The 24,247-nt window shown below is 41.2% G+C and overlaps 1 protein-coding gene across 1 annotated transcript; it reads right to left on the minus strand.

Moving 5' to 3' along the window:
* Positions 1-1,501: 1,501 nt before the first annotated feature.
* Positions 1,502-19,976, minus strand: DIPK2A (divergent protein kinase domain 2A). The gene is made up of 3 exons (XM_039722391.1): positions 19,226-19,976; positions 7,355-7,658; positions 1,502-4,889 (listed from the first exon to the last, which is right to left on the minus strand). The coding sequence occupies exons 1-3, from the start codon at positions 19,877-19,879 to the stop codon at positions 4,558-4,560; spliced, it is 1,290 nt and encodes a 429-aa protein (XP_039578325.1). The 5' UTR covers positions 19,880-19,976; the 3' UTR covers positions 1,502-4,557.
* Positions 19,977-24,247: the final 4,271 nt, after the last annotated feature.

A 24,247-nucleotide genomic window follows, 5' to 3' on the forward strand; every position in this document is an offset into this window, starting at 1 on the left:
AGCAATTGATTAAAGCACCATTAGTTGTGAGCCTGAAGTCCAATCTGAATTCTGCAATAGCATCTTATGCTAAATACACACGTGTGTACATTTACATGTACAGATAAAATTTGAATATGACATTAGCAAAAACTAATAGATAAATAATATACAAACTTAACTGTAAGGAAGCCTAGTCAAAATGCAGGGTCTCCTCCTGCCCAGTGAAGAACACATTGAGCTCTCAGAGGCTGGGTTTACATTAACCCTGGTCAGGAGGAGTAAAGCAGATTTGAAATGAATGTCTCAGTCCCACTGCTGCTCCCCAGTGCTGGTTTGGTTGCAGTGTTGATGCACATGAAGCAGGTTCCTTGCCACCAGCTCTCACCCACGTGCACACCCAGTGTCTGCCAAGCCCTACCAAACACAAACTGGAGCTGCTAATTGAGCACAAACACACTGGGGATGTTGAGTGGAGGACACAAGTCCCAGCTGAGGGGGGGGCAGGTCTCAGGCACACACACCCTGAGATGCAGAGGCTCTTGCTGCAGCCTGCTGAGCCCTGCACTGCAGGGATCCACAGGGCAGCCACGACCCCAGGGAGCAGAGGGCAGGGCCAGGGCACAGAGACCTCCTCAGCTTCTGGCTCCTTCCTACTGCACTTGCTGGTCAAGCACCTGGGTCATGCAGGCATGACATGACAAGCCTTCACAAATTCAGACAGCTGTGTCCACAAGCAAAGAATTTCTACAAAATTCTGAAAAGAACCATTTCTGATAACATATGTGACTCTGGGGCAGGCACACATCATAGCAAGTACGTGCCAGGTAACACTTCCATGGTGTTTTCACCTTCCAAACAGTGAACACCACACTTCACCAGCCAGCTTCTTTGCACCCAAGCCCCACCTTCCTGAAAGGAACAGCAATTGAGGTGACCACAATACTTCTAGTTCAATTGCCAATTAGCTATTCAGGAAAAAAAAAAGGACAATGTTAGCAGAAAGCTAATCCAGTCTATTTATACTATAATAGTGCTGAATTATGCTGAAAATAAACAGGTTATATAAAGATCAAAGACAAACAATTTAATATCATATGTACACAATTTTACTATTTGGCAGAGAAAAAATACCATCTCTTCTAGGAAGACGTTAAAAATAATCCTAATATGAAGTTTTGCATAATACCTTCAGGGAAAAACCAGTAATTAGAAAAATAATTAGGAAAAAATTGTAATGGACTGCTGGCAGTATCTACAAGAGACACTGGGGACAACTGCAAAAGCATGTACAGCTGAGAAGGACAGGAAGGCAAACAGGGATAGCTATTGAATCAGTTTCATCTCCCCTGTCATACTTGGGATCAAACTAGAAAGGAGGATAGGAAAAAGGCTCCTATCTGTCACTTCTGATGATGGTGCATTCTGGAACACTACCAAAACCAGTTCCATGTGTGTTTTAAAGCATCCTAGACTAAAACAATCCTGAAAGACTTACGGATCTGAAAATGAATAGCTGAGATGAGGTTCTTAAAGTATTCTTTATTAATATCATTAGAAGTTGCAGAAACAACTTTCTTGTAATATAAAGGCACAGGGAGACAGTTTTGATAAAGTATTCCAAACAAACAGTAACTTACAGTACAAAAAGGACAATTTTAATGCACATACAAACCCCAAACATCTCATTCAAAAATATTTCACCATGTTCATTAATAATAATGGGCAATGACTAAAAATATAAATTGTTATTGTACAATAAATATCTGACAGGTGCAAATGGAACAAGTTTATTGCTCTCCACAATGTTTTCCCTGTAGTGTTTTTGTTGTAGTGGGGGGTTTTGGGGTTTATTTCCCTTTAACTTCCAAGTTCCTTTTACAAGTGGCTTCAGTAACTTGTTTCTGGAGGGACTAAACCCCAAACAAAATCTAAAGAGAACATTCTGACAGTCACAGAACTGTCTCAAGTAGTAACCAAAACTGGCAGTGTTTGTTTCTTTCACAACTTTTAACAATCACAGTCCACTCTCTCTTTGGAAAATGTGGTAGATGTTTAAAAATCAACTGTAGTGGTAAGTCAAGGCTTTTATGGTAGGGTGGTAGTGATGCCTTGAGAGGCTACCTAGAACAGAGGCTAGACAGGGTTAAAGGAAAAGCAGGGATTTATTAAAAGGCCTTCAAAGGATACACCTTGGGCAGCACAAGTGGCTCCACCCAACACGGACACCAGGCCAAGAGTTTTCACACTTTTGTAAGTTTTGGTCCATTTCCATATTGGGGTTGTCCAATTACAGCTTCAGGTTATGCAGTCCCATCCTCCCAGTCTGCTCTCCTCAACTCCCTATTTACACTTTTTGGGATGAAGCTGCAATGGTGTCCTTGCTTCTTGGGCTGGAAAAGGATTGTTTTGTCTAACTAAACTGTGAAGAGAACTTGCTAACATTTTATATGAAGTTCAGAGTTCTGTACTAATGCAGTACAGAATCTGGAAAATATGAAAGCTAAAACTTAAGGCATCAGTAGTACCTAGTCTGAGGGTTAGTCTATTTTCTTCAAATAAGTGGATTTTATGAAGAAAACTAACATGACTGTTCTCCAACAGCTTGTGCCAGAACAAGCACATAGAACTGTTCAAATGAGGGGAGAAATTAAAATTAAAAGCTGCACTGGGCATTCTAACTTCAAAAAACAAGACAAGGGACTGGGAACAAATTAAGACTACAGAGGCAACGATGACATGAGTGAGAATTTCCAATTCCAAAATATCCTTAATCATAGAATCTTTAAAGTTGGTAAAGACCTTTAAGATCACCAAGTCCAACCAGCAACCCAGCACCACCACCATGTTCACCATGAAACCATCTCCTCAAAATACAGTGACCAAAGAAATCAAAGAGCACTCTGCATCTCTGTGTGGCTCCACTCTGAGCTTTGAGAAAGGAGGGCAAGTCAGTGAGTTTGCCATTTTCCTCACCTGCAGAACAATTTCCATCAGGCTCTGATGCAGTACAGGAGGCAGAGCAGCTCTGCTCTTGGAAGTAGCACACGTGACCTTGCTAAGAATTAAGTTTAGCTTGTACAAAATAGTGTTTTATACACGTATTTAAGAAATATTAGTCTCCTTCATTACTGTTACCAGAAGTAATATGCACACATTTCCTAAGAGCATCTTTTTATGAAGAACTCAGGAAAATTAAGCATAGTAGTTGTAAAAAAAAAAAAAATTTAAAAAAAACCAACAAAAACGGAGGAGCAAGCTTTCAAGTGAGTTCCTGTAGCAGTAACTGAGGCTTTTATAAAAACTGTGATTTATGAGAACAACTCCATATTTACACAAACCTCAACAAGTCAATTTCAACTGTACTGGGAATAGTCAAACTTATTCCAAGAAAAGGTACCTAGAGTGAGCACAGCTTACTGGTAAACCAAAAGATGAATATTCAGAAAATTCCATTCAGTACACTTAGGAAGGATGTAAAACAAACTGCTACCTTGTTTGACATTATTCAAATTAGGGTTTTCTCTAGCATAAGTACAGTTTCAGAAGTTCTTCAGAAAGTAACCAAGGACCATCAAAATCTGAATTTTGAAAATTATTAGTTTCACTACAGTATAGCATTCTTTGTATGCTGTATGTTCAAAAACTAGTAAACAAAACCATCTTCTTTGGCTTATACTAAAACTACACCAGATTAGTGATTTTCTATTTTTACTCAATCTTCTATCCCCAATTCAAATTAACACAGATCTTTTTATTGTAGTGTCTTTCCAATTTTCAACTATCTCTGTTAAAAATAAGAGTTTGCACATACCATGATTTCCTGTTAACCAGCCATGTGTATATACTGGCATGAAGGGTAAGTTTTGTACAATAATTACATTAAGTGATATTTTCAATGGCAGAACCACAGAAGACATTAAATGAACGTTAGTTCAAGTGAGATTTGAGCTTATGACGATCTTAAAAAACAAACCACAATGTCTAAGCATAGTAAAATACAGTGTAAAACCCCCTAAAATCAGACAGTAAACTCAGGAATCCTGCACTCACAGTAGGAATGTTCTGCACAGCATTAACATGAAAGCCTGTTCAGTTTGAAACAATGCAGACAGCTAGGTTTACCTGGATGTAAATGCCACTTCAAGGTGTTTAAACAAACACAAAAATGAGACAATGATGTCAGGAAAAAGGCCTTTAAAACAGGCCACCAGTCTAACTTGACTTTCCAAGAAAGAACATCAGTTTCACAGAACTGTGACACTAATGCAGTTTTAGGTAAAGTACCCTTTGACACACAAGCTGTCAATTAAGCTATCACAGTCTTTTGTGACCTACTCCCTTTTAAACAGTTAGGGAGGACAGTCAATAGTAGCTCAAGTTTTAATTCAGTAAGTACCTTGTTTGTTTGCAAAGGAACATTATAACACCATAAAATTCTATTTTTACAGTATTTAGAAAACTGATAAACTAGGGTTTTTTAGTCTCTCTTTTTAACAGACGAGTCCAAAACTTCTGTTTTCTACGTGTCTTTGCAATAGTGTTTTAGCCAGTGCTGCCAAAGAATTCCACTGTGGACTACCTCACGTTGTTACTGAGCTGTGCAAGGTACTCCCGCAGCTCCTTGGCGGCTTGGAACCGGCCGTATCTCTTCTTTGGGTTGGCACACTCATCCAGCAGGGCCTCCAGGCGCCCCTCTTTGGCAATCTCAGCTGGGGGGTCGTGCAGCAGCCCCCCCGAGGTGCCCCGCCACGTGGCGTGTCTGGACAAAAGGTTCTGACAAATGGCATAATAGTTGTGGTCCACAGTGACACGAGCACAAAGAATCTCCTTGGAGAAGGACAGACAAGCTTCTTTATCACAGTCGTCAAACTTGCTCTCGTACCACACGTCCCAGTTCTCAGGTTTATCTGAAATGCAAGGAGACATAAAACAAGTGAGACAGGAGCAAAGAGCATATGTGTGCCTGAAAACAATCAGAAGCTCAATAGACAGCAAACTGTAATATTTAAACTAAAACCACTTTTGTTTAGATAAACTCAGAAATGTTGGAGCCTAAGACTGCATCTGACAGTCTGATACGTCCTTCTGCTGAAATGGTCCTGGTGAAACAAAAAGTAAGGGAAAGAAAGAAAGAGGGCAAAACAGACAACAAAGAGAGGGCAAGAAAAAAGCAGCACAGTGAACACATGAAATCTACATTCACACATACCCAGAGGAAAAAATGTAGCATGAGTAAGTACAAGGGAACAATCCAGAGCCAAAGCTGAGAGAAAAACAAACAAGCAACGTGATTTATTTTAGCAACATAGATTTGGGTTCTTCAGTTCTTGCCCTGGAAACTACTGCTAACCAAAGACTAAAATAACATTGCAAAGTAATTGCTATAAACTTTTGAAACTTTATCTTCTATCTTACTTTCAACACAGCAGTAACCAGAAACAACATAAAAAAGCAGATGTATTACTTATAATCTTTGAAAAAAGTAAACTTCAACAAGGCAAATGGCATTTATGTACATGTACAAACCCTTCTCCTTATCACAGCTTTCTTTAACTTAAAACCTGATTTAGGTAAAATACCTCACACAGTAATAATACTTAAAAGGTTAATAAGTGTGAGCTCTCCTGAGTTCTTACTACTTTTTGTTAGAAAACTTTCATCTTAAGTTTCCAGACTACTGCCAGCTTTGAGAAGAGGTCCTTATCATGGAGTCCCAGAGTTCTGCAGATGCCTTTTAGCAGTGTGAGGTACAAATAAAAATTAATCTGTGCTTCAGTCTCTGAGCTGACTATTTGTCTTCTCATTCACAGCACACTGAAAGTCAGTTTAGGAAAAGAAAGAGTACTGAAGGATGACAGCTAAAACTATAAAACATGATGCAAGATCTGCAGAATTAACAGCAAAGTCAGTGTGGAAAAAAAGGCCAGCAAAGAAGAACAGGAAAAAAGGGCTTAGCAAACTCAAATATGACATCCCACACAGAGTACAATTTGTTACTATTGTACAATGCAACTGCACAGAAGGTACACATTGAAATATCTGAACAGGCACACTGATCACTCTGGACAGAGACTGTCCCACAGAATCTTCCCAAAGATCCATGAAATCAGTATTAAATGTTAACCATGACACAACTTGAAACAAAGACTGATAATCTTCTTGTGTCCTCTTTTTGTTGTCCGTGTTCTTGATTGTTAGATCATAAATCACACCAAAATCCTGGCTGGGACAACAGGTGTGACACTTGCAGCATTCAGGTTCTGCAAGGAGCTACTTGCTCCTATTCCACCTACACATCAACATTTCCAGAGCTCATCTGGACATCCTTCTGCCTGAGCAATTCAGACAGGCTCCAAAAATGAAAGCCTACAGTAATATTATTTTAAGAGGGAGGGAAAGGAACAGAAGAGAAAGGAATAGAAGAAAAGGAAAGGTTCTACAGTAAATGTACTGGATATTCAATATATTAAAAGGTTTCCTTGGTAGGCTCACCTGGTTTGAATCTAAGCTGCTTGAGAACATATAATACATCTAATTTAAAAACCCAACCAAACAATCCCAAAATACACTTTCTTGTAAAAAAGTATGTGGATAGAAAAACCCAGTCTAAAAGTTAATTCCACAGCACAACATATGAAGCCTATTTGCAAAGCTTAAAATAATCCATTCACCCAAAGCAAACTGGAATCACTTGGCCTGTTGCCACAAACTTCTGCAGAATCCAGAGTTTCATGTTCAGTGTCTCCAGCCCTTAGGTCTGTAAGTTTTCTTTATAAGCTCAAAAAGAATATAAACCTATGTGATGCCACTTTGTCAAACACCTCTCCTGCTGCCACTGCTTCGAGCTTTCACAGTTGACAGAAAATTCATTTGGAAACAGCTCTGCAATTACCCATTCCTTCGGTTCCATTACTACAGAAAACCAACAGCAAGCAAAGTCAGGCCATGGGACTGAGGCAAAGCAGGCACTAATGCTGTTTGTCATTCACAGACAGCAGAATTCCAAGACTTCCATGGAAAAGACAAAAAAAATCTGTCTCAGCTAAGGTGGACAAGACAGCCAGGCTGCTTTTCTGTCTATCCACCTGTCCAAACACAGCCAGTGCCAACACCCTCTTTTCCCACCCCCACCTCTTCCTTTATGCACATTTACAGTACTTAAAAACATCCAGGTATGTTCAACAGCTCATGAAATTGACAAACTGGTCAAGCTAATTAGTAGTCTAATTGCAGAAGAAAGCTAATTCATTTGTTAATGAGCAGTCTAGTTGTAAAGCAAACAAAATATGTATTTAGCAACCATGCATACTTTAAATATTGCAGAGAAAGAAGTGAGACACACAGGGTGAGGGGAGTGAAAGAAGACACTTACTCTGTCTGATCAACCTTTTGTCTGCTACCAGAACGTTTTCTGCATCTACAATGATAACTTTCCCATCTCTTGGTCCAACTGCAAAGTTGTCAAAGCTGACATCAAGGAGGTAGAGTGCAAATTCAAAGTCATTATTTGTCAGCTGCTCAGCTATTTCCATTAATTGCCAGGCCAGATCCACTCGTTTCTCCCATGGTGCATTGAAGTAACTCCACAGCTCTTCTCCCACGTAGTTGACAGCCACCATCCTTCCACATGCTCCCAAGTACTTTGCAAATGGCCAACCCTCATCAGATGGAAAACTCTGTAAACAAAAAGAAATTAAATTTTTAATTAGTACAAAACAGCTTAGATTTTAAAAGACTTTTCAATAAAGCTTAGAAGAGAAAGCTGCAAATAACCATAAACACAATAACCTATGTGTTTCTAAGTTTTGAAGGAAAAGGAAAAACAATACAAAATGTATTTCTGCGACCCACATGCCTTGCTGGACTAATGCAGGGAAGAAGCTGGATGACCTGAAACAACACATAGCCCATATCTAGCTTTCTACCTATATGCACACACTCACATATATTTACACACACAGTTTCACCAACCATCTTTTTCTCTTGGTGTTTTATTACACATCTGTTGGAATAATGCAAGTATATTTCCCATCACAGTATTTCTGCATTTGAGCTTTTAATTAAAACCAGTTCTTTTAACAACCTAAAGAAAAAAAAATCTCTACAAAGTGGCACCTCCTTCTCTCCACCACCATCCCTTCCATTTTCCCAGTTGATGGGATTCCTTTGTGGTTTCTTAATTTTCTAGTATACCTTAACACTATCTTTTGATTACTTGCCACAAATATACTGTGTGTCTATTACACACAGCCACATAACATTTTTATCAACAGTAAAATCTGTCTCCAACAGTACCTTTGTTGGAAGTTAACACAAGACACTGAATAGAAATGACACACTACAAGAAATTACAAAAAAAGCCACAACACACCAGCATGGTTTTCCTAATTCGTTTGTGCTGAATGTGCCCTAGCACTTCAACGTGAACAGACAAGCACTTAAAAGGTACTCTCCAAACTGCAGAGGAATGCATGATAGGAATGCAAAGGAAGAAACCACAAAAGCACTGATTTAAGAAACCCCAAATTTATGATGTACACCACTTTTAACTATTAGGAGATACCACCAGGTGCCCATGCTCCTTCTTCATGCTCTGCCTTGCTGTGGTGTCACCAGACACCAGCCATGATCCATTCTGCACTAATGACATGGCAAAGGTTTTACCACAGCTGGGGGGAACAGCATGGGGGGGTTCAGGATGAATGAAAGCCTTGTACCTTTCAGAATCCACAATGGCAGGAAACATTTACTGTCACCTGGGGAAAGAGACTGGAAGGAACACACCATGTAGAACAGATCTGCACGTCTGAACTTCAACTCTATTTTTATCACATCTTCTACTCACATAAGCAATACAGGTTGTGATAAATCCTGAGGATAATATGAACTAATTTGATTGGTTTGAGAGCAGTATGGTATTTTCAAGCTGTGATACCACGTAACTCAGCAGAACTAAATCTCTCTCAATAACTAAATCTACCATGCAATAGGGAAGACATTATCCAACCTCCAGGCTTATTTGCCTGCAGGATTCAGGGCAATTAATGAAGGTAGAAGTACAGCCAAATAGCCACCAGTTCAGGCCAAGTCAAGTGTCACATTCCACAGTTAAGAGAGTTTTGGAATTTTTTTTTTCACTTGTTTTGTGGTTAACAAAATAACCTTCCAGCAACTGAAGTGTGTACTAATTCAGTCTTCCTTACTTATTCTGAGTTGACTATATAACAGAAACACGGCTGTGGCATCAGTAAATGTCACCAAAGAGGTATTTCATGTGCATTCATTGTGACTGTATTCAGTCCTGGACCAAAACAAAACAAGAAGCAAACAGCTGTTGTCCATCAAATGAAATTATTTGTTTAACCTACATCATGCAAACTTCTCTTTAAATTGTGGAAAAGTTACCTGATTACATTTCCTGATAAACACAAACTTAACTAATTTCACCAACTGTGCATGACATTTTCATATTGCTGCATTTTATCAGCACTCAATTCAATGATGCTTAAATATTTCAATTTAAATATTACTTTGGACCACCCCACTCCTTTTCTTTTCCATGGTTCTCCAATCTTGCCCTGCTTATGACTCTGCCTCCCTTTTTAAACACAAATTCAAGCACAAACAGTTGAACCTGGCAAGGAAACTTTGCTATATTCCAATCTTGCCCTGCTTATGACTTTGCCTCCCTTTTCAAACACAAATTCAAGCACAAACAGTTGAACCTGGCAAGGAAACACAGGTGTCCCTCCCTCCCAGCCCACCAAGCACACCCATTTCAGTCCCCTGCACATCATTAGGAAAGCCAGGCGCGTACTTGCCGGGCTGGTGCTCCAGGATCAGAGCCTGATCCATCCCACACCACCACCTTGTGCTAGGATGCACTGCTGAGAGGAAAAGAGGAAAAGAGAAGGCCTCCCCAGCTGGGTGCAGAAGAGGGAAGGAGCTAAGAGGACGTTTCCTTTCCAGCAGCAGCAGGGATTTATGTAATGGATTAAACTGATTTTCAAAGTGCAGCGTTAGTCACTGATCTTCCAAACACATCTACTATGCCTCCTGCACTGTGTACACTGAATTTCATTGCAAACAAGAAATTCTAGGAGCAGACTGGTTTATTCAGAAGTGCACACCTTCTTACCAGTAGAATATCTGCATGCCATGCTGTAACAGATATATTTATAACGCTGTGGCAATAGAAACATCTTTTGACAACAGGAGTGCGGGGAATACTGCCAAGGTCTGCACATGTACAAACAACATCTCTGCTTTGGCTCCCTTCCAACTGGCATGTAACAGCCACATCTACACTTCATTACCCGAGTCAGTAGCGGAAGAAGGGGATAAAAATATGTACAAGTGCCTCATTCAGTAGTTTTTATATTCACTTGGTGAATTTGACAAGAATATTAATTGAAGTGCAGATCTCTTGTCTTTGCAAGCAGCAGTTTGTAACTTTTTGTACTATTCTATTTTGAAAGCTGTTTCCTAAGAGGAAACTGCAGCTAACTTGACAAGGATTTTTTGGTTCATGTATTAAAATTTTGAAAGCCAGTAAGAAATGAAAACAAATTTATATGATTAATGAACATGTATTCCATGAACAAGTTGCATTTAGAAACAAAAAGCTTCTTACATAACTGTCAAAATCTGATTCTGGGGAGTAATACATAACTTTATGTTTTATTTTAGTAGTCCGCATATTTAACTAGGTGATTTTGTACTTGAATATGCTATTTTCAGACTTAAAAAACCTGCATTATCTGATTCTGGGGAGTAATTCATAACTTTATTTTATGTTTTATTTTAATAGTCTGCATATTTAATTAGGTGATTTTGTACTTGAATATGCTATTTTCAGACTTAAAAAACCTGCATTTGACAATCAAACTAAAAACTAAGCTCTTGTTCAAAACCAGAAACAGCTGTTTGACAAAACAATCTGATCCTGATGCACCCACTCACATTTTATCTGTGAACATACACACAAATGCCAGAGAAACCACAGACAATTAAACTTCTTGTGTTTTAAAATAAAGTAATGCATGTGAAAATCTAAAAACAGGTCGCTTAGTAAGATTCCCATCATTATCTTTTTGTATTCAGAGCAATATGTATATCTTCTAACAGAAAGATGGAAAAAAGTAAAGATGCCAAAAACTTCTGTTACCTCCATTCCCAGTGACACACCCCCAAAATATATTTTGCTTGCTCCAATTAGCATAGCTCGAAGACATCTCTCTAAGCAAGGCTCAGAAACCTAAACAAATCCTGCCAAAGGGACAATAGACATGCTGTTCCTGAAAGAATAATACTGCAGTTATACCTTGAAAAAATACACTGTAGTCCCAGAATAAATATTAAGAATTAACAGAGCGAATTTATCACTTCACTGAAGCAAAAAACACACTATCAGTGCATTTGTCTTCCTCACTTCCATCTGTCTAAACCTGAGATTAGACACAAATGTGCCAGTGCTTTTTGTTCAGAACTGCGAATTAGATCAGGCAGTGAAGACTCACCAGCTTGCAGCTGATAAGGCCCATTGTATTCTGCAGTAACACAAATCCCCCTTGAATTAAACACTTAAAAGAATATTAGTTTATCATAATGAAGCATATAATTCATCCTCATAATCAAGACCAAAAAGCCAAACCAGTTTAAGTAACAACTGAGATGTCTGTTGTTAAAAACCTGTTTTTCATTTTCAAAACTATTCCTGAAGATGCTCTATTTGTCACCTCCAGTGCTTGCATAAAGTGAGTTCCAGACAAAATCTGCCCAAACAAAGAGCTGCATCTTTTATGTGAAGAAATTTTAAAAAACACACACGAACAGAGCAGGGACTTGTCTCCAAGGGACCCTGAGGAACTTCATGGCAAAGTGACCCCCTCCCTGACACCTCCACTGAATCATCCTGCTGAGCTGCAGGCACCAAAAGGCAGGGCAAGGAGAATTCAAATCTCATACTCTTCCTCCAAAGGAAAATGAGTTCTGTCTCAGAGCACTGCTGATTCCACAGTGTAAGCAAAAGCACCAAGGTCAATCACCAAGGCAAAGGAGCAAAGCTCTGGAACCATGAAGAGCTGGAGAGCAGATTTTACCATGATGTTTTTTGGATCAACAGAGTTACAAAGCACAGTCTGAACACAGATGCCTCCTTTTGTCAGGAACTGATCTGCATTCTGGAAGATACATACTAGAATGGTTTCTGAATGCTAGTGAGTACAATGGAAACCATGTAATTGCAACTACATGGCACAGCATTTGACATTTACCTAGGACTGCCACAGGAGTTACACACATATAGCCTACACACACAGCCTGAACAGTGGATTTCACTGAGTGCTCCAGATACTGGTGTTCCCATTGAAACCATGGGTTTTTTAAATTTATTTAAGTTTTCTTCAAGTTTGACTACATTTCAACCAGTTAATACATACAATTCATGCCAACAAGAGGTTCACAGCAGGCTTGACACACTATAGGACAAAAATACACAGAACCCCAAATATTGGTCGTTAAGATGAACACTGCAGCTGCAAAAGTTGTATTTCACAACATCAGCAGAGATATGTCTCTTTTCCAAATAAATTAATGAACAACTATTAAACTCCAGAGCCATAGTAAAGCAAATTTAATATCATTATTGGTTGTCACCTGTTCAAATTGGTTTGCAGTTCATAGGAGTTTTTTTTTTTCAGATTAAATTTGCAACAGATGCAAATAATCACTGTGTATTTACTTCTCATCAGTAATGAGCCTAGAATATGTCACTATAAAGGAGTCCTAGCAGAGATGGCCTTATTTTTAAAGTTACTTTGCAAAATTGGAGTCTAAAACAAAGCCTCAATTATTTAATTCAGAGAAGTAAAACACAATTCCCCCTATACATCTGACATACCAGAACAACACTGATGTTGCAAGGTTTCTAATGTGGGGTAACAAACTTTTTTCTGCTATTCTCACTCTGCAAGAGTGAGAATTTCTCAAGAGAATTTCTATTTAAGTCTGTATAGTGACTTCCCAGCAGCCTTTAAATTCAGACAGCCATTCATCACAACATACACCCCACAACAACTTCAAGAATTTCTAGACTATTTTAAAATACCCCTTATAATTCACCCAACATTTTTTCTACACTAGGCAACTTTCAGTATGAAAGAAGGATGGAAATAGTTTTGATAACTTAGGGAACATAATTAAACATGACAGTTAACATGACAAGTACAAGCCAGTTCTGGTCTAGTATGTAGTCATATGTCACTGCAAAAAATGACTCTTCAGTTTTCAATACAACCAGATTAGAGGAATATTCTTGTAACATGAGGCCACTCAATTCAACAAAGAAACAATTTTTCATTCCTTTTAGAAAGGTTCACAAAGGAAATTCAGTCTATTAAAATCCTAGTATCTGTATGAGCCAGGACTTAAATAACACAAGTCCAGCCAAGGACGTGTCAGGTAGTGCAGCTACCACCTCAAATTCACTGCTTGGTGTATGGCATCAGAATTATGGAACAGAAACACCAAATTCAGTAATGAAGACATTTTAAAGGCCACCAAGTATTAAAACTAACTTGCCATTCTACATTCTACCAATGTATTTAGAATAGAACTACAGAAAAGAACTTATGATTAGAAGAGTGTGTATGGAAAAAAATTGAAAAGAGGAATTTGCCCATTTAGATACGTATGGATCAGCAAAAAGATTCTGTGGAACATTTGGCTAAATTGCTACTTTGACTGAATTCTGTGCAAGAAATTGCTTCAAATTGATCAGTTAATGTTTTAATATATGTTTACCAGATGTCAACTATTGCTCTTGCCCTAACAAAACCAAACAGAAAGCCCAACAATAACATGCAGAGAAACCAGAAGAATTTTAGGTTATGTGGCAACAGACTGTTCATGCAGAGTAATTGTACCAGGAATAGAGATACAGCTGTTGGCTTTGTTTTGCTTTTTCCCCACAAGAAATAAGAATGATCAGAAGTTGTGAGAAAAATAAAGTCATTAAGCTTAAGCATTTAGAAAGCTAGAAACATATCTGAGGGAAGGGCAATGATTTACACAGTCTATTAAAAATGCAGAAATACTGCTATTTGGCACATAGAGATCGGCATTTCTCTTACAGAGATAAAAGTCCTTGAGACTTGTCATTTACATACAAGACACAAATGTTCACCATCATTCTTTGAAGAATGTTCATTTAAACAGGTTGTTAAAAGCTACAGCTTGAGACAAAGTTGCATTAATGCACTCTGGATTTAATTGATAGATACCTTCTATAGTCTGAAAAAAATCTTCATTATATGCAAGCATTTTATTTTAATTGCACAGTGTATGTGCAAACTCCAAATTTACTTTGTGTGCCAGTCTCATTTTTTCCACAGTAGCTGGTGTGGGCCTGTGTTGTGGATCTGTGCAGGAAATGGCACTGGTAGCTCAGGGACGTTTCAGTTATTGCTGAGCAGAGATTACACAGAGCCAAGGCCTTTTCTGCTGCACACCCAGCAGCCAGGGGTGCAGGGGACACAGCCAGGACAGCTGACCCCAGCTGATCCAAGGGACATTCCACTCCATATGGCATCCTGACCAGCATGTGAGGCTGGGGGAAGGAGAAGAAAGGAGGGGGGACACACACCCAGAGTGACAGCATTTGTCTCCCAAGTCACCATTCCATGTGCTGGAGCCTTGCAATGGCTGAGCATCTGCTGCCCATGGGGACTGCTGAATGAATCCCTTGTCTCTTTGCTCTCCTTACTAAACTGTCCCAAGACAAAACTGTCTCAACCCACAAGTTTTGTCACTTCTACTCTCCCAATTCTCTCCCCCATCCCAGTGTAAGGGGAGAGAGCTGCATGGGGCTGAGTTCCCAGCTGGGGTTAAACCACAACACTGAAAACAAAGTAAAGGTAATTTCCATACAGCACCTGACATTTCCATACAGCACCTGGCAATACTGTAAACCAACAGCACAGCCAACACAAAGGCAAGACTGAGGGTTGCAAGACCAGGTCTAGAGGCATTTTTGCCAAAACAAGTTATAAATCCTGTATTTCAGTTCTGCCAGTACAGATGCAAACTGTCTTTGCAGGTAAGCATAAGACCTTAGGAAAAATACAACCACCTTACTGAAAAACAGCTTTCTTATCAAGAAACAATTTCTTATTTCAGCAGTTGAGTCACATTGTGCTTCCCCCAGCTCTGAGAACAAGGATTTGGGGCTCTGTTGTTTTTTTGTGTTTAAGTAGAGAAGGTGACACTTCACCCCAGGCAGATGGTGTCAGACACGGCGTGGCTGCACACCAGGGCTCACAGCACAGCCACAGTGGCACCACGGCAGAGCTCAGGAACTGTCATCCAAACTGCCAGGACACTGCCACAGCACCTCCAAAGAGGAAATCTGGAGGCTGACAGGCATCAGTGAAAGCTCTATGAAAAATAAGGTATCACACCCTTCAGTTCTATTAACAGTAAGTTTATATTCCAACTTGCAAGTGAAGATAAAAATTAACTAAGTTACTTGATAAGGCTGAATAATATCCACTATTTAAAATATTTCAAAAATTTTCTCCACTACATCTATTCCACAAGACAAACTAGAAGCTGGTGGTTTATAGAAAGTGACAGGACAAGGATAAATCTGCTCACATCCAGAATGGTTCTCTGAACAGTCACACTGCACTCGGTCTCTAATCCAAGTTATTTCTTCAATTTTTCTATTTCTTCCTAAGGCAACTTCAGCTGACCTATCTTTGCAAGTGTTTGATGCACACCATCATCATATTCAGTTAGAAATAGGATGCCATGCATAGATCCTATTCTCCAGCTGATTCCCATTTAAAACACTGTTTCCATGTGATTCCCATTTAAAACACTGTTTATCATTGAATGAGTTGAAAAAGCAAGTTTTGTTGTTGCTTTTGTCCAAATAAGCTGTTCATACCTATATGAAATACTGGTTTGGATGTAGCATTTTGATTACAAATCTGACCTTATTTTACTAAAAAGTATTCATCTTTATTGCAGAAAACAACTATTAGGAGGGGAGATGTAAAAACCCCAAACCTATCAGAAACTAAATCTTTAGCATACAACTCTTTGGTTCAAATGTGAATTCAGATGAAAACTGTGAGAGGATTTAATTAGTGAGCAGTTTAGCAAGATTCTACCGAAGAAAAATTAGTATTTTAATATTAAAAAAGTGTACTTGAACAATACTACAGCTGTCATTCCATCTGTTTTAACAAAATAAAATGGAAAAAGGGGCTGAATTCTTCCCTGAATACACCTACACAAGAAATAAGTACAATCAAAAAAGGTGAACAAGAAAATTACAAAAAACTACAAATAGCGGCTTAGGATTACAACATGTAATCAGTACTAAACTGTGCAGTGTTATACTTTTGATACAAATCCCTGAGCAGGAATATCATGCTATGGGTTAAAGCCCCACCTGGAAAATTCCCATAGCAGAAGCTGTAAATCACTTGTGATGATGCAGTTCACGAGCAAAACCACTTCAGGAATAATCCATACTGCTCACAGGCTTCAAGCTAAAATCCCAGTCTCTGATGAAAAATCTCACAATCCACAAATTGCTGGCTCTTGTAGACAACTACAGTGAATTCTCCATTATAAATGAAAGACCAAGCTTTGAATTCCTACTCAATTGCCTATTTACATTTGTCTGTAACACAATTAAGCAACACAGAACTCGCATGCACTGTACACCAAGAGTTTAGACATCATCTCCACTGTCATGAATAACAGTGCTCAGTCACTGCAGTGTTCCATGAAAGGCTCGAGGCAAAAACAAGCAGTATTTTCCCTTGTGTCCTCTTGGTGACAGACAGCATGAGTTAAATGCATCAATTTATTGATTGCTTTACTTTAAATTAAAATCTGATTCTTCATACAACATCATGCAGGTTTCTTGTCTTGGAAGCAGCTGATTTTTAAAACAAGCCTACAAGTTTCATTCCAACAGCACTACTTGCCCTCATCAATACTGCAGAAACTACACCATAAAATGTCTTACAAATGTTATGTACAAACACAAACAACCTTCTCAGTAGTCAATTACTAGTTCTAGAAAGTAACCACCTCTCAGAGTGTCTGGCACATTGCTGTTCCAAGAACTGTAGAACACAGAATTACCCATTCCTTAAGTGTTTCTTAGATGGAGACTAAACCTGGAGAACTATGGAATGGGAAGAGATCATAGAGATTCATGTACTTTATGTATTTCATTCCTAATTGAGGGAAGGTCTTCAAACCTCGAGTACCCAATATCTGAGTTAATTAAAACTCCTCTGAAGAAACCATCGTGAGTGTTTAGCACACAAAGCTGGCCTGAACCTCCACAGAAATATTGTCCAAGATATGTCAAAACATCAAAATTTACAAGACTCTATGAAACACTTTTGATCTGTTAAAAGGCAACCGACTTCTCTCTGAAGTGCTAAAGGCTGCTTCACTTCCCACAAATTTGACCTGCTCTGCTCTCAGCTGCACCCTTGTTAAGATAAATGTTGAGCAGAGTGCTCAAGTCCACCCAAGATGTTCTTCTCTTCAATAGATTTGCTTGACAGTCTCAGGATTCATCTACAGTTCATCAGGCAGCTGAGAGGGATGGAGGCTCCCAATCAACCCACTGCCCACCATTTATGATCCAGCCCATTTTAGTAAACACCACAAGTGTGCCATACCCTTTGCCTGTAAAGAATTATGAAAAACACAAAGGTTCTCTGGCCATCAAGGTCTACACTCGGTATGCTGGAACCACTGCTCAAAACCAAAAAAACTAAGTTGTATGAAACACAGCCAAAACAAATCACTTCTCAAAGAATTTCTGAATATACTCAGCAGAGTGAAGCACTTTTGATTTTCTTACTTAAGTGGAGTTTCCTTAATCACTGTGCTCAGAAGGAACTTCACAGCAAAATGGGAGACTTACTGCACCCTCAAGTCTGCTGAGAAGCAAACTGGAAACACACTCTGAAAACAAAACTAGAGCTGTACATGGAGAGACTGAAGGGTAGAAGGCACACTACTGAAAAACATGTTTGTAATTAAGTTCATAAATTGATTTTCTAGAAATTAGTCAGTAGGCAAACTTTCTGGAGGGTAAAGCCTGCAGCACTGCTTTCTGAACATTTCTTGGACTCTCACTAGAGAAACAGCAGATGTTAATAGTAATCATGAGGTAATGTTTTCAAAACATATTTGCAAATATTATTTTAATCGTACACTGGATAAAGGCAAGGACAGTTCAGTAGTTAGACAAAACAGTTTTGATTCCAAACCCACACGCTAAAGGCACACTCGGGAGTTCCCTTGATAAAGTTAAAAACCAAAACGCAAAGCTCGCCATCTAAATAGAACAGAAACAACGGAGTGGTGCCACACAATAGAAGCTTTCTAAGCATTTTTCACCTAAAAATTTACATAACATATTAAAGCACAAATTTCAGGTGTGTGCACATAACCCGTCCCCCTAATTAAAGACTAAAGAACATGTAATCGCTGAAAAGAGAACACTGTTCATTTATCTGTCGGTCTATTTTCAGGCTACAAGTACCTACCTCTAATTTCTACCAGCACGAACTATATTTAGTTCACATTAAGAACATGACATAGCACATGAGTCAGTTTCTGACAAGGAAAGCACAACAGCATCGCAGCACAGTCTCTACGCACTGCCTCCTAAACTAAAGCCTAAGAAATGAATCACGGGCACCCATTGCTGCCCGGGAATGTGAATTGCGAACACGCTGACACCGAACCGTGCCGAAGGCACAAGTCAGCAGAGAGCATCAGCCCCCGGCACCGACCCCGCTCCTGGGGACCGCGGCTGCCGCTCGGGACCCGGCGGCACCGCGGGATGGGGATGGAGTTAAACCCTGAGGAGAACGGCAATCGGGAAAAAAGGCTGTCTTTGAGGGAGATAGAAAGGAGGAGAGCTGATGAGGCTGAGTGAGCTAAAGAAACGCCTCCTGCCCGGAGGCAGGGACCGGGGACCCTCTGCTCAGCCCGCCCTGCCGGCACCTCTGCAGGAGTCAGGCACGGCACGGAGCCAGCGGCGGCCCCCGCGATCCGGCGGGGTTTGGGGCCAGCTGCCCGGGGGCCCTCGGCCCCACCTGCAGACACGGCGAGGGCAGGAAGGGCCATTGCGGCCAGGGTCCCGCCGGGACGGGCGGCGCCGGGGTCCCGCCCGGGCACTGCCGGCCGCGCTTACCTGCAGCACCAGCGGCTCGGGGTTGAAGGCGAGGGTGATGAGCAGCTGCATGCGCTCCGAGTCCTTCAGGTTGCGCAGCAGGAAGCTGCCCGAGTCCTTGGTCTCGGCGTAGCGGCGCACCAGGCGGTCGAGCAGGCGCTGCGAGGGGCAGTGCACCAGGTCGGACCAGCCCTCCACGGCGCCGGGGGTGAGCAGCCGCACGTCGCCGTTCAGGCTGGCGAACTCGGTGGCGGGCAGCGCCTGCAGCAGGTCGCAGCGGCCCCTGCCGGTGGCGCGGCGGCAGATCTTGGTGTCGATGTCGGCGAGCTCCTGCGCCGAGCCCAGGCGCTTCAGCACGACGCGGCGGGAGCCCTCGCGGGGCTCGCCGTACCGCGCGAAGTACACGTTCTTCACGTTGAAGAAGTCCAGCAGGCGCAGGCGGCCCCAGCTCTCCAGCCGCAGCTGCCCGTTGAGGAACTTGCGGCACCAGCTGGTGCCCCAGCAGGCCGGGCACTTATTGAGCTGCAGGAAGCGCCGCTCCGACAGCTCGTTGCGCTGCAGCGAGGCCAGCAGCGAGTGCGTGTTCAGCACCAGCGCCGCCGCCAGGCTGCCCAGCACCGCCAGCTTCACGTAGCGGTACAGCCGCCCCAACTTCAGCGACACCAGCCGCAGCATCGTCCCGGGCCGCGCCGGGCCCCCCGCCCTCCGCCGAGCTCGCTGCCCGCCCCGGCCGCGCCGCGGCTCCGGCTCCAATAAACTCCCCGCCTCGCCGCCCGCCCGATAAAAGGCGGCCAAGTTACTGAGGGGCCGGCGGGGAGGGGGAGGGCAGGCCCCCGGCCCCGCCGGACTCTGGGGCCGCCGGGGGAGGGGGCGCGGGGCTGGCGCCGGCCGCCGCCATGTTACGTGTTCCTCTGTGTGTGTTCGTGTCCGCCCGCTGTGTCCGCCCCCGCCCCGCCCGGGGCTGCAGCGCTCTCCCGGTGTCCGCGGAAAGCGCCCTGCCCGAGGCCGGCCCGGGATGGCCGTGCTGCCCCGGCAGTGTCCGCCGTCCCCGTGTCCCTGCCCGCCCCTCGCTCCCGCCGCAGCCGCGCGGCGCAGCGGGCGCGCGCCGCCCGCCCTCACGGGTCCCGCCGCGTCCCCGCCCGGCTTGGTGGTGCCGCGGGACAGGGTCTCTCTTCCCCAGAGCTGGCAAGGGGCAGTTCCTGTGTCTCGTTCGATCGCTGGAACGCTGCACCTGATCCTGTGAAATGCGTTCACTCCGTCCCCACTCCGGGGAAGAGCCGTCCAGACCCATGCTGAGGAACGTGCCGTGCTGTGGGGCTGCCTCCGCAGCGTCCCTGGGAGTGCTGCCGCCGGCACTGCCTCAGCCTGAGAGCCCTTCTGTAAAACTAACGCACAACAGAGTAACAGGGATTAAGAAAAGGGGTGAAAGTCTGAATCTCGTTCGACGCTATGCTCTCACAAGTTAGAGACAACCTTCATATTGTGAGAAGTAACTACTACCTGTCCAGTCCTACAAGTGCAGTAGAGATATGGTCGTTGCGAAAGAAGTGTAGCAGACTGCATAATTTCCAGTTATTTTACATGTACTATACAAAACTTTGGGTGCTTAGTATCTAGAATATTGGACATACATTTGTCTTTTCATGTTGGCATCTACTGATATTCCTATATACTGTGTTTTGACACGTCGGTGTCTAGTTTAAAGTATTTCTTTTGCTGAGATTTTGTCACTGACCGTATCTGTTTCAATATGCCTTGTTAAATGCTGCTGGTAAGGTGAAAACACTCCATCAGCAAATTCTGGTCTGCAAACCAGTGGGTTTCTGACAAATTAAGTATATACATAAATATATATCATTTCCCTTAATTCAGATCTTCATTAGGAGATGCACTGCTTGATGCCATATTTCAAATAATCATAATTGATCCTGAAAGGTGAACTGATTTTTTTTCTGCATGGAAACTCCAAACTCACTAGCTAAACAGGTTTGGTCTTTACATGTTGATAGTGGGTTTTTATTTAACAATATCTAGTCTGTATGTTATTAAATCACTAACAAATCCAAATATAAACATATACTGAATTAATGTTTATTTTCTGCATTGCTTATTTCTCAAGCTTTCTCATTTGCTTATTTATAGGGAAACAGCTTGATCCTTCTGAACGCAAACAGAATATTTTAATCTTTACTAGATGAAAACATTTTAAAGTACAAAGAATCATTTAAATAGTTTAATGCGCTCTTTCAACAACAATGTACTGTTCTTAAAGCATTTGACGTTGCAAATTCACAAATAAATCTGCTGTTTCTAAACAGATCAGAAAACTTGTTCTGTAGCTATTTCTGGTTTCACTGGCATTCACTGGAGACCATGGAGATTGTTTGTGAGGGATGAGGAAAGGTGGAGGCTGCCTTTCAATGTGTCTTTAAAACTTGGTTTCACAGATTTACAAATTTTGAGTAATGAAAAAAAGGAGAACGAATGGAAAATGCAACCATTTGGAAGACTACAATGTGTGGAAAGAAAAGCTTTAGTAGAGTTGGAAAGAAAAAGCAAAGGAGGGGGACCAACTGAGTAAAAAATGGTTAATTCTGAAAGAATGACAGCTATACCTTGTAGTGTTTAAAAGCTTGAATTTTGAACGATCCATTTCAAAGAGCAGGGGAATGCAAAATAAACTAGATAATGCATTATAATGCTACAATTTCCTGTCTTCCTGGAATTGCCACCTTCTGACTAGCCTTCAAAATCAACTCCAGTAGTTTTCCTGTGCAGACTTCATTATATAAGGCAGTGTAAATCATCCAAGCTTGCAGTGACTGGGATGCAGACACAGGCCAGCAGTGGAGTGCCAGTGAGGACGCTCTCTGAGGTGCAGCAGGTTCTCACAAAGCAGGGTCTGCATTTGCTGTGTGGTAGGAAGGGCCATTCCAGCAATTCCCTAATACTGCTGCCTCCCATCTGGGGATTTTCTACATCTCCCATAACAGTGGTGGGTTGGAGTCATGCACAGACTTTTTATACAAGTGGACATAATATATTCCCACTGTTTTCAGAGACATTGAGAGGCCTCGTGGTGATCAGACTCCACAGCTGCAGAGACATCCTACACAACGTTAAATTATCCAGTATATTGATTTGAAAGAAGGCTTGAATAGCTCCAGGCCTCCATAATGAGAAAGCAAACAACCACTCGGAATTTAAACAGTTTCAAAAGAAAAGATAATCCAGCAGCTCTATTGAAAGGTCTGATAACAGACTCTCGCTTACCAGGGCACTTCACTCTGAGCTCTTGTTTCAAACTACAGAATAAGCAGCTGTTCGAAATGGCAGCTATCTCAAAATCCTTGCAGATACTGCAAAAGAGTTTGGAGTATCTGTTTTTCTTAATTGTCTAGACACTCATTCCCACACTCAAGCACCAAATCCACCTTGCCACTTTCAAAACAGGGATCTTTGTCCCTTTAGCCAGGCAGGTCTGAAAGATGTGCTGGAAGAACAATTCCCAGTTCTGCACCTCTATAACCCAGACTTTACATATTTATGTTCACATGCATCAGACTGACTGCATGCACATCGTTCAGAAGCTGTGTCTCAGCAAGGGCTGCAGTGGGCATGCCTGAGATTTCTCAATATTTTCCCTTTTTATGTTTGGGGGACAGCCACAGGCTGGGACAAGCATTCAATATCCTCAGACATCTTTCAGATTTGATCCCTGAGCAGAAAATGGAACATATCTGAAGGAATCTGGATATATGGTTGGACTGTGTAAAGGATCTGTCCAACCAACCATCCATCACACTCAGAGGGACACTGTTAGCACTTTTCTGAGGATGTGTAGCACACAACTTCTGTTCTGCACTCTACCTTTGGCAGATTGAAAATCTCATTTGTTATGCTGTCCCGCTTACTGATGGCAAAATGAAATTAGTATTGTGCTTCTGGAAAAATAACACCTAAAAGTCTGTTAATCTTACTAGTGGAAGGGACTGATTTTCTTTAACCAATAAAAAATTACAGTAAATTGGCGTTTTAATTGTCTGTGTACAATACTAATTATTGCTTAGAGTGAAAGCAAAAATGAAAAAAAAAGCAACAAGATGACAATTTTATAAATAATCATAAACTTTTTAATTGTGTTGAATTATGCACATAACATACTGTATTTGGTGCAGTGTGACAGAAATACTGGTTCTGTAGAATTTTTTCTTTTAGTAATCTGCCATTTTTCCTCAATTTCTTCTTCCTTTTAATTGCTGCCTCTTACAGCCTTTGAGCAGCTGAACAACATTACAGATTATTTAGCTGAATAAACATCCTAGCAAATATGCTTTATCATCATGAATCGGACAGTGCCTGGTTACTGCACTGAAATTGAATATCAAAAGCTGCAAAAGTATTTTCAAGTTCTCCTTTCTCTTTCCTCACATCTTCAAGTACAGATTAAGGATAGTCTTTGTCCTTTAAAGTCAACATCTATTTTCATCCTGATTTCGTGCAGTGTGTTCTTTATATTGGTGTAAGAGCAGGGTGATAGTGCTTATGTCCTTGGGTGAAGTCTAATTATTTTGTTTTTGATGGCAATTTTGAGATTCTCAATAAAATAATTTGTTTTCATTTTTGAACTTAACACAATAATTTTACCATGAACACATAATATCTTTACTTTCAATGGAGAATTTTGCTTCTTTTATGTGTAACTTTTTTGTTTAATTAGCTCTACAAGTATTATTATATAGCATCTGACATCTGTTCATTTTCAGGTTTGTCTGCTGGGAGGGTTTAGATTGGATTATTTCTTCCTGTATACCACTCTGTGATCAGACTGCTTTATATTATACTAATCAGAATTTTCATATCATGGAAATTGTGGGCCCGTAAACTTTGTTCTTCTTTTTGTATTATTTTGTATAAGTATGAACCTGATAAAACTGCACCAAATGTAATATATCATTGTTTGGATATTGGCTTGGACTTCTATGGAGTCATCCTGTGTCTGAAGTAACTGATTCAATTAATAATTTACTTCATCATGTTCCT

The sequence above is a fragment of the Passer montanus genome, unplaced genomic scaffold (genome assembly GCF_014805655.1).
Source record: "Passer montanus isolate IOZ18808 unplaced genomic scaffold, ASM1480565v1 scaffold48, whole genome shotgun sequence".
NCBI lineage: Eukaryota > Metazoa > Chordata > Aves > Passeriformes > Passeridae > Passer > Passer montanus.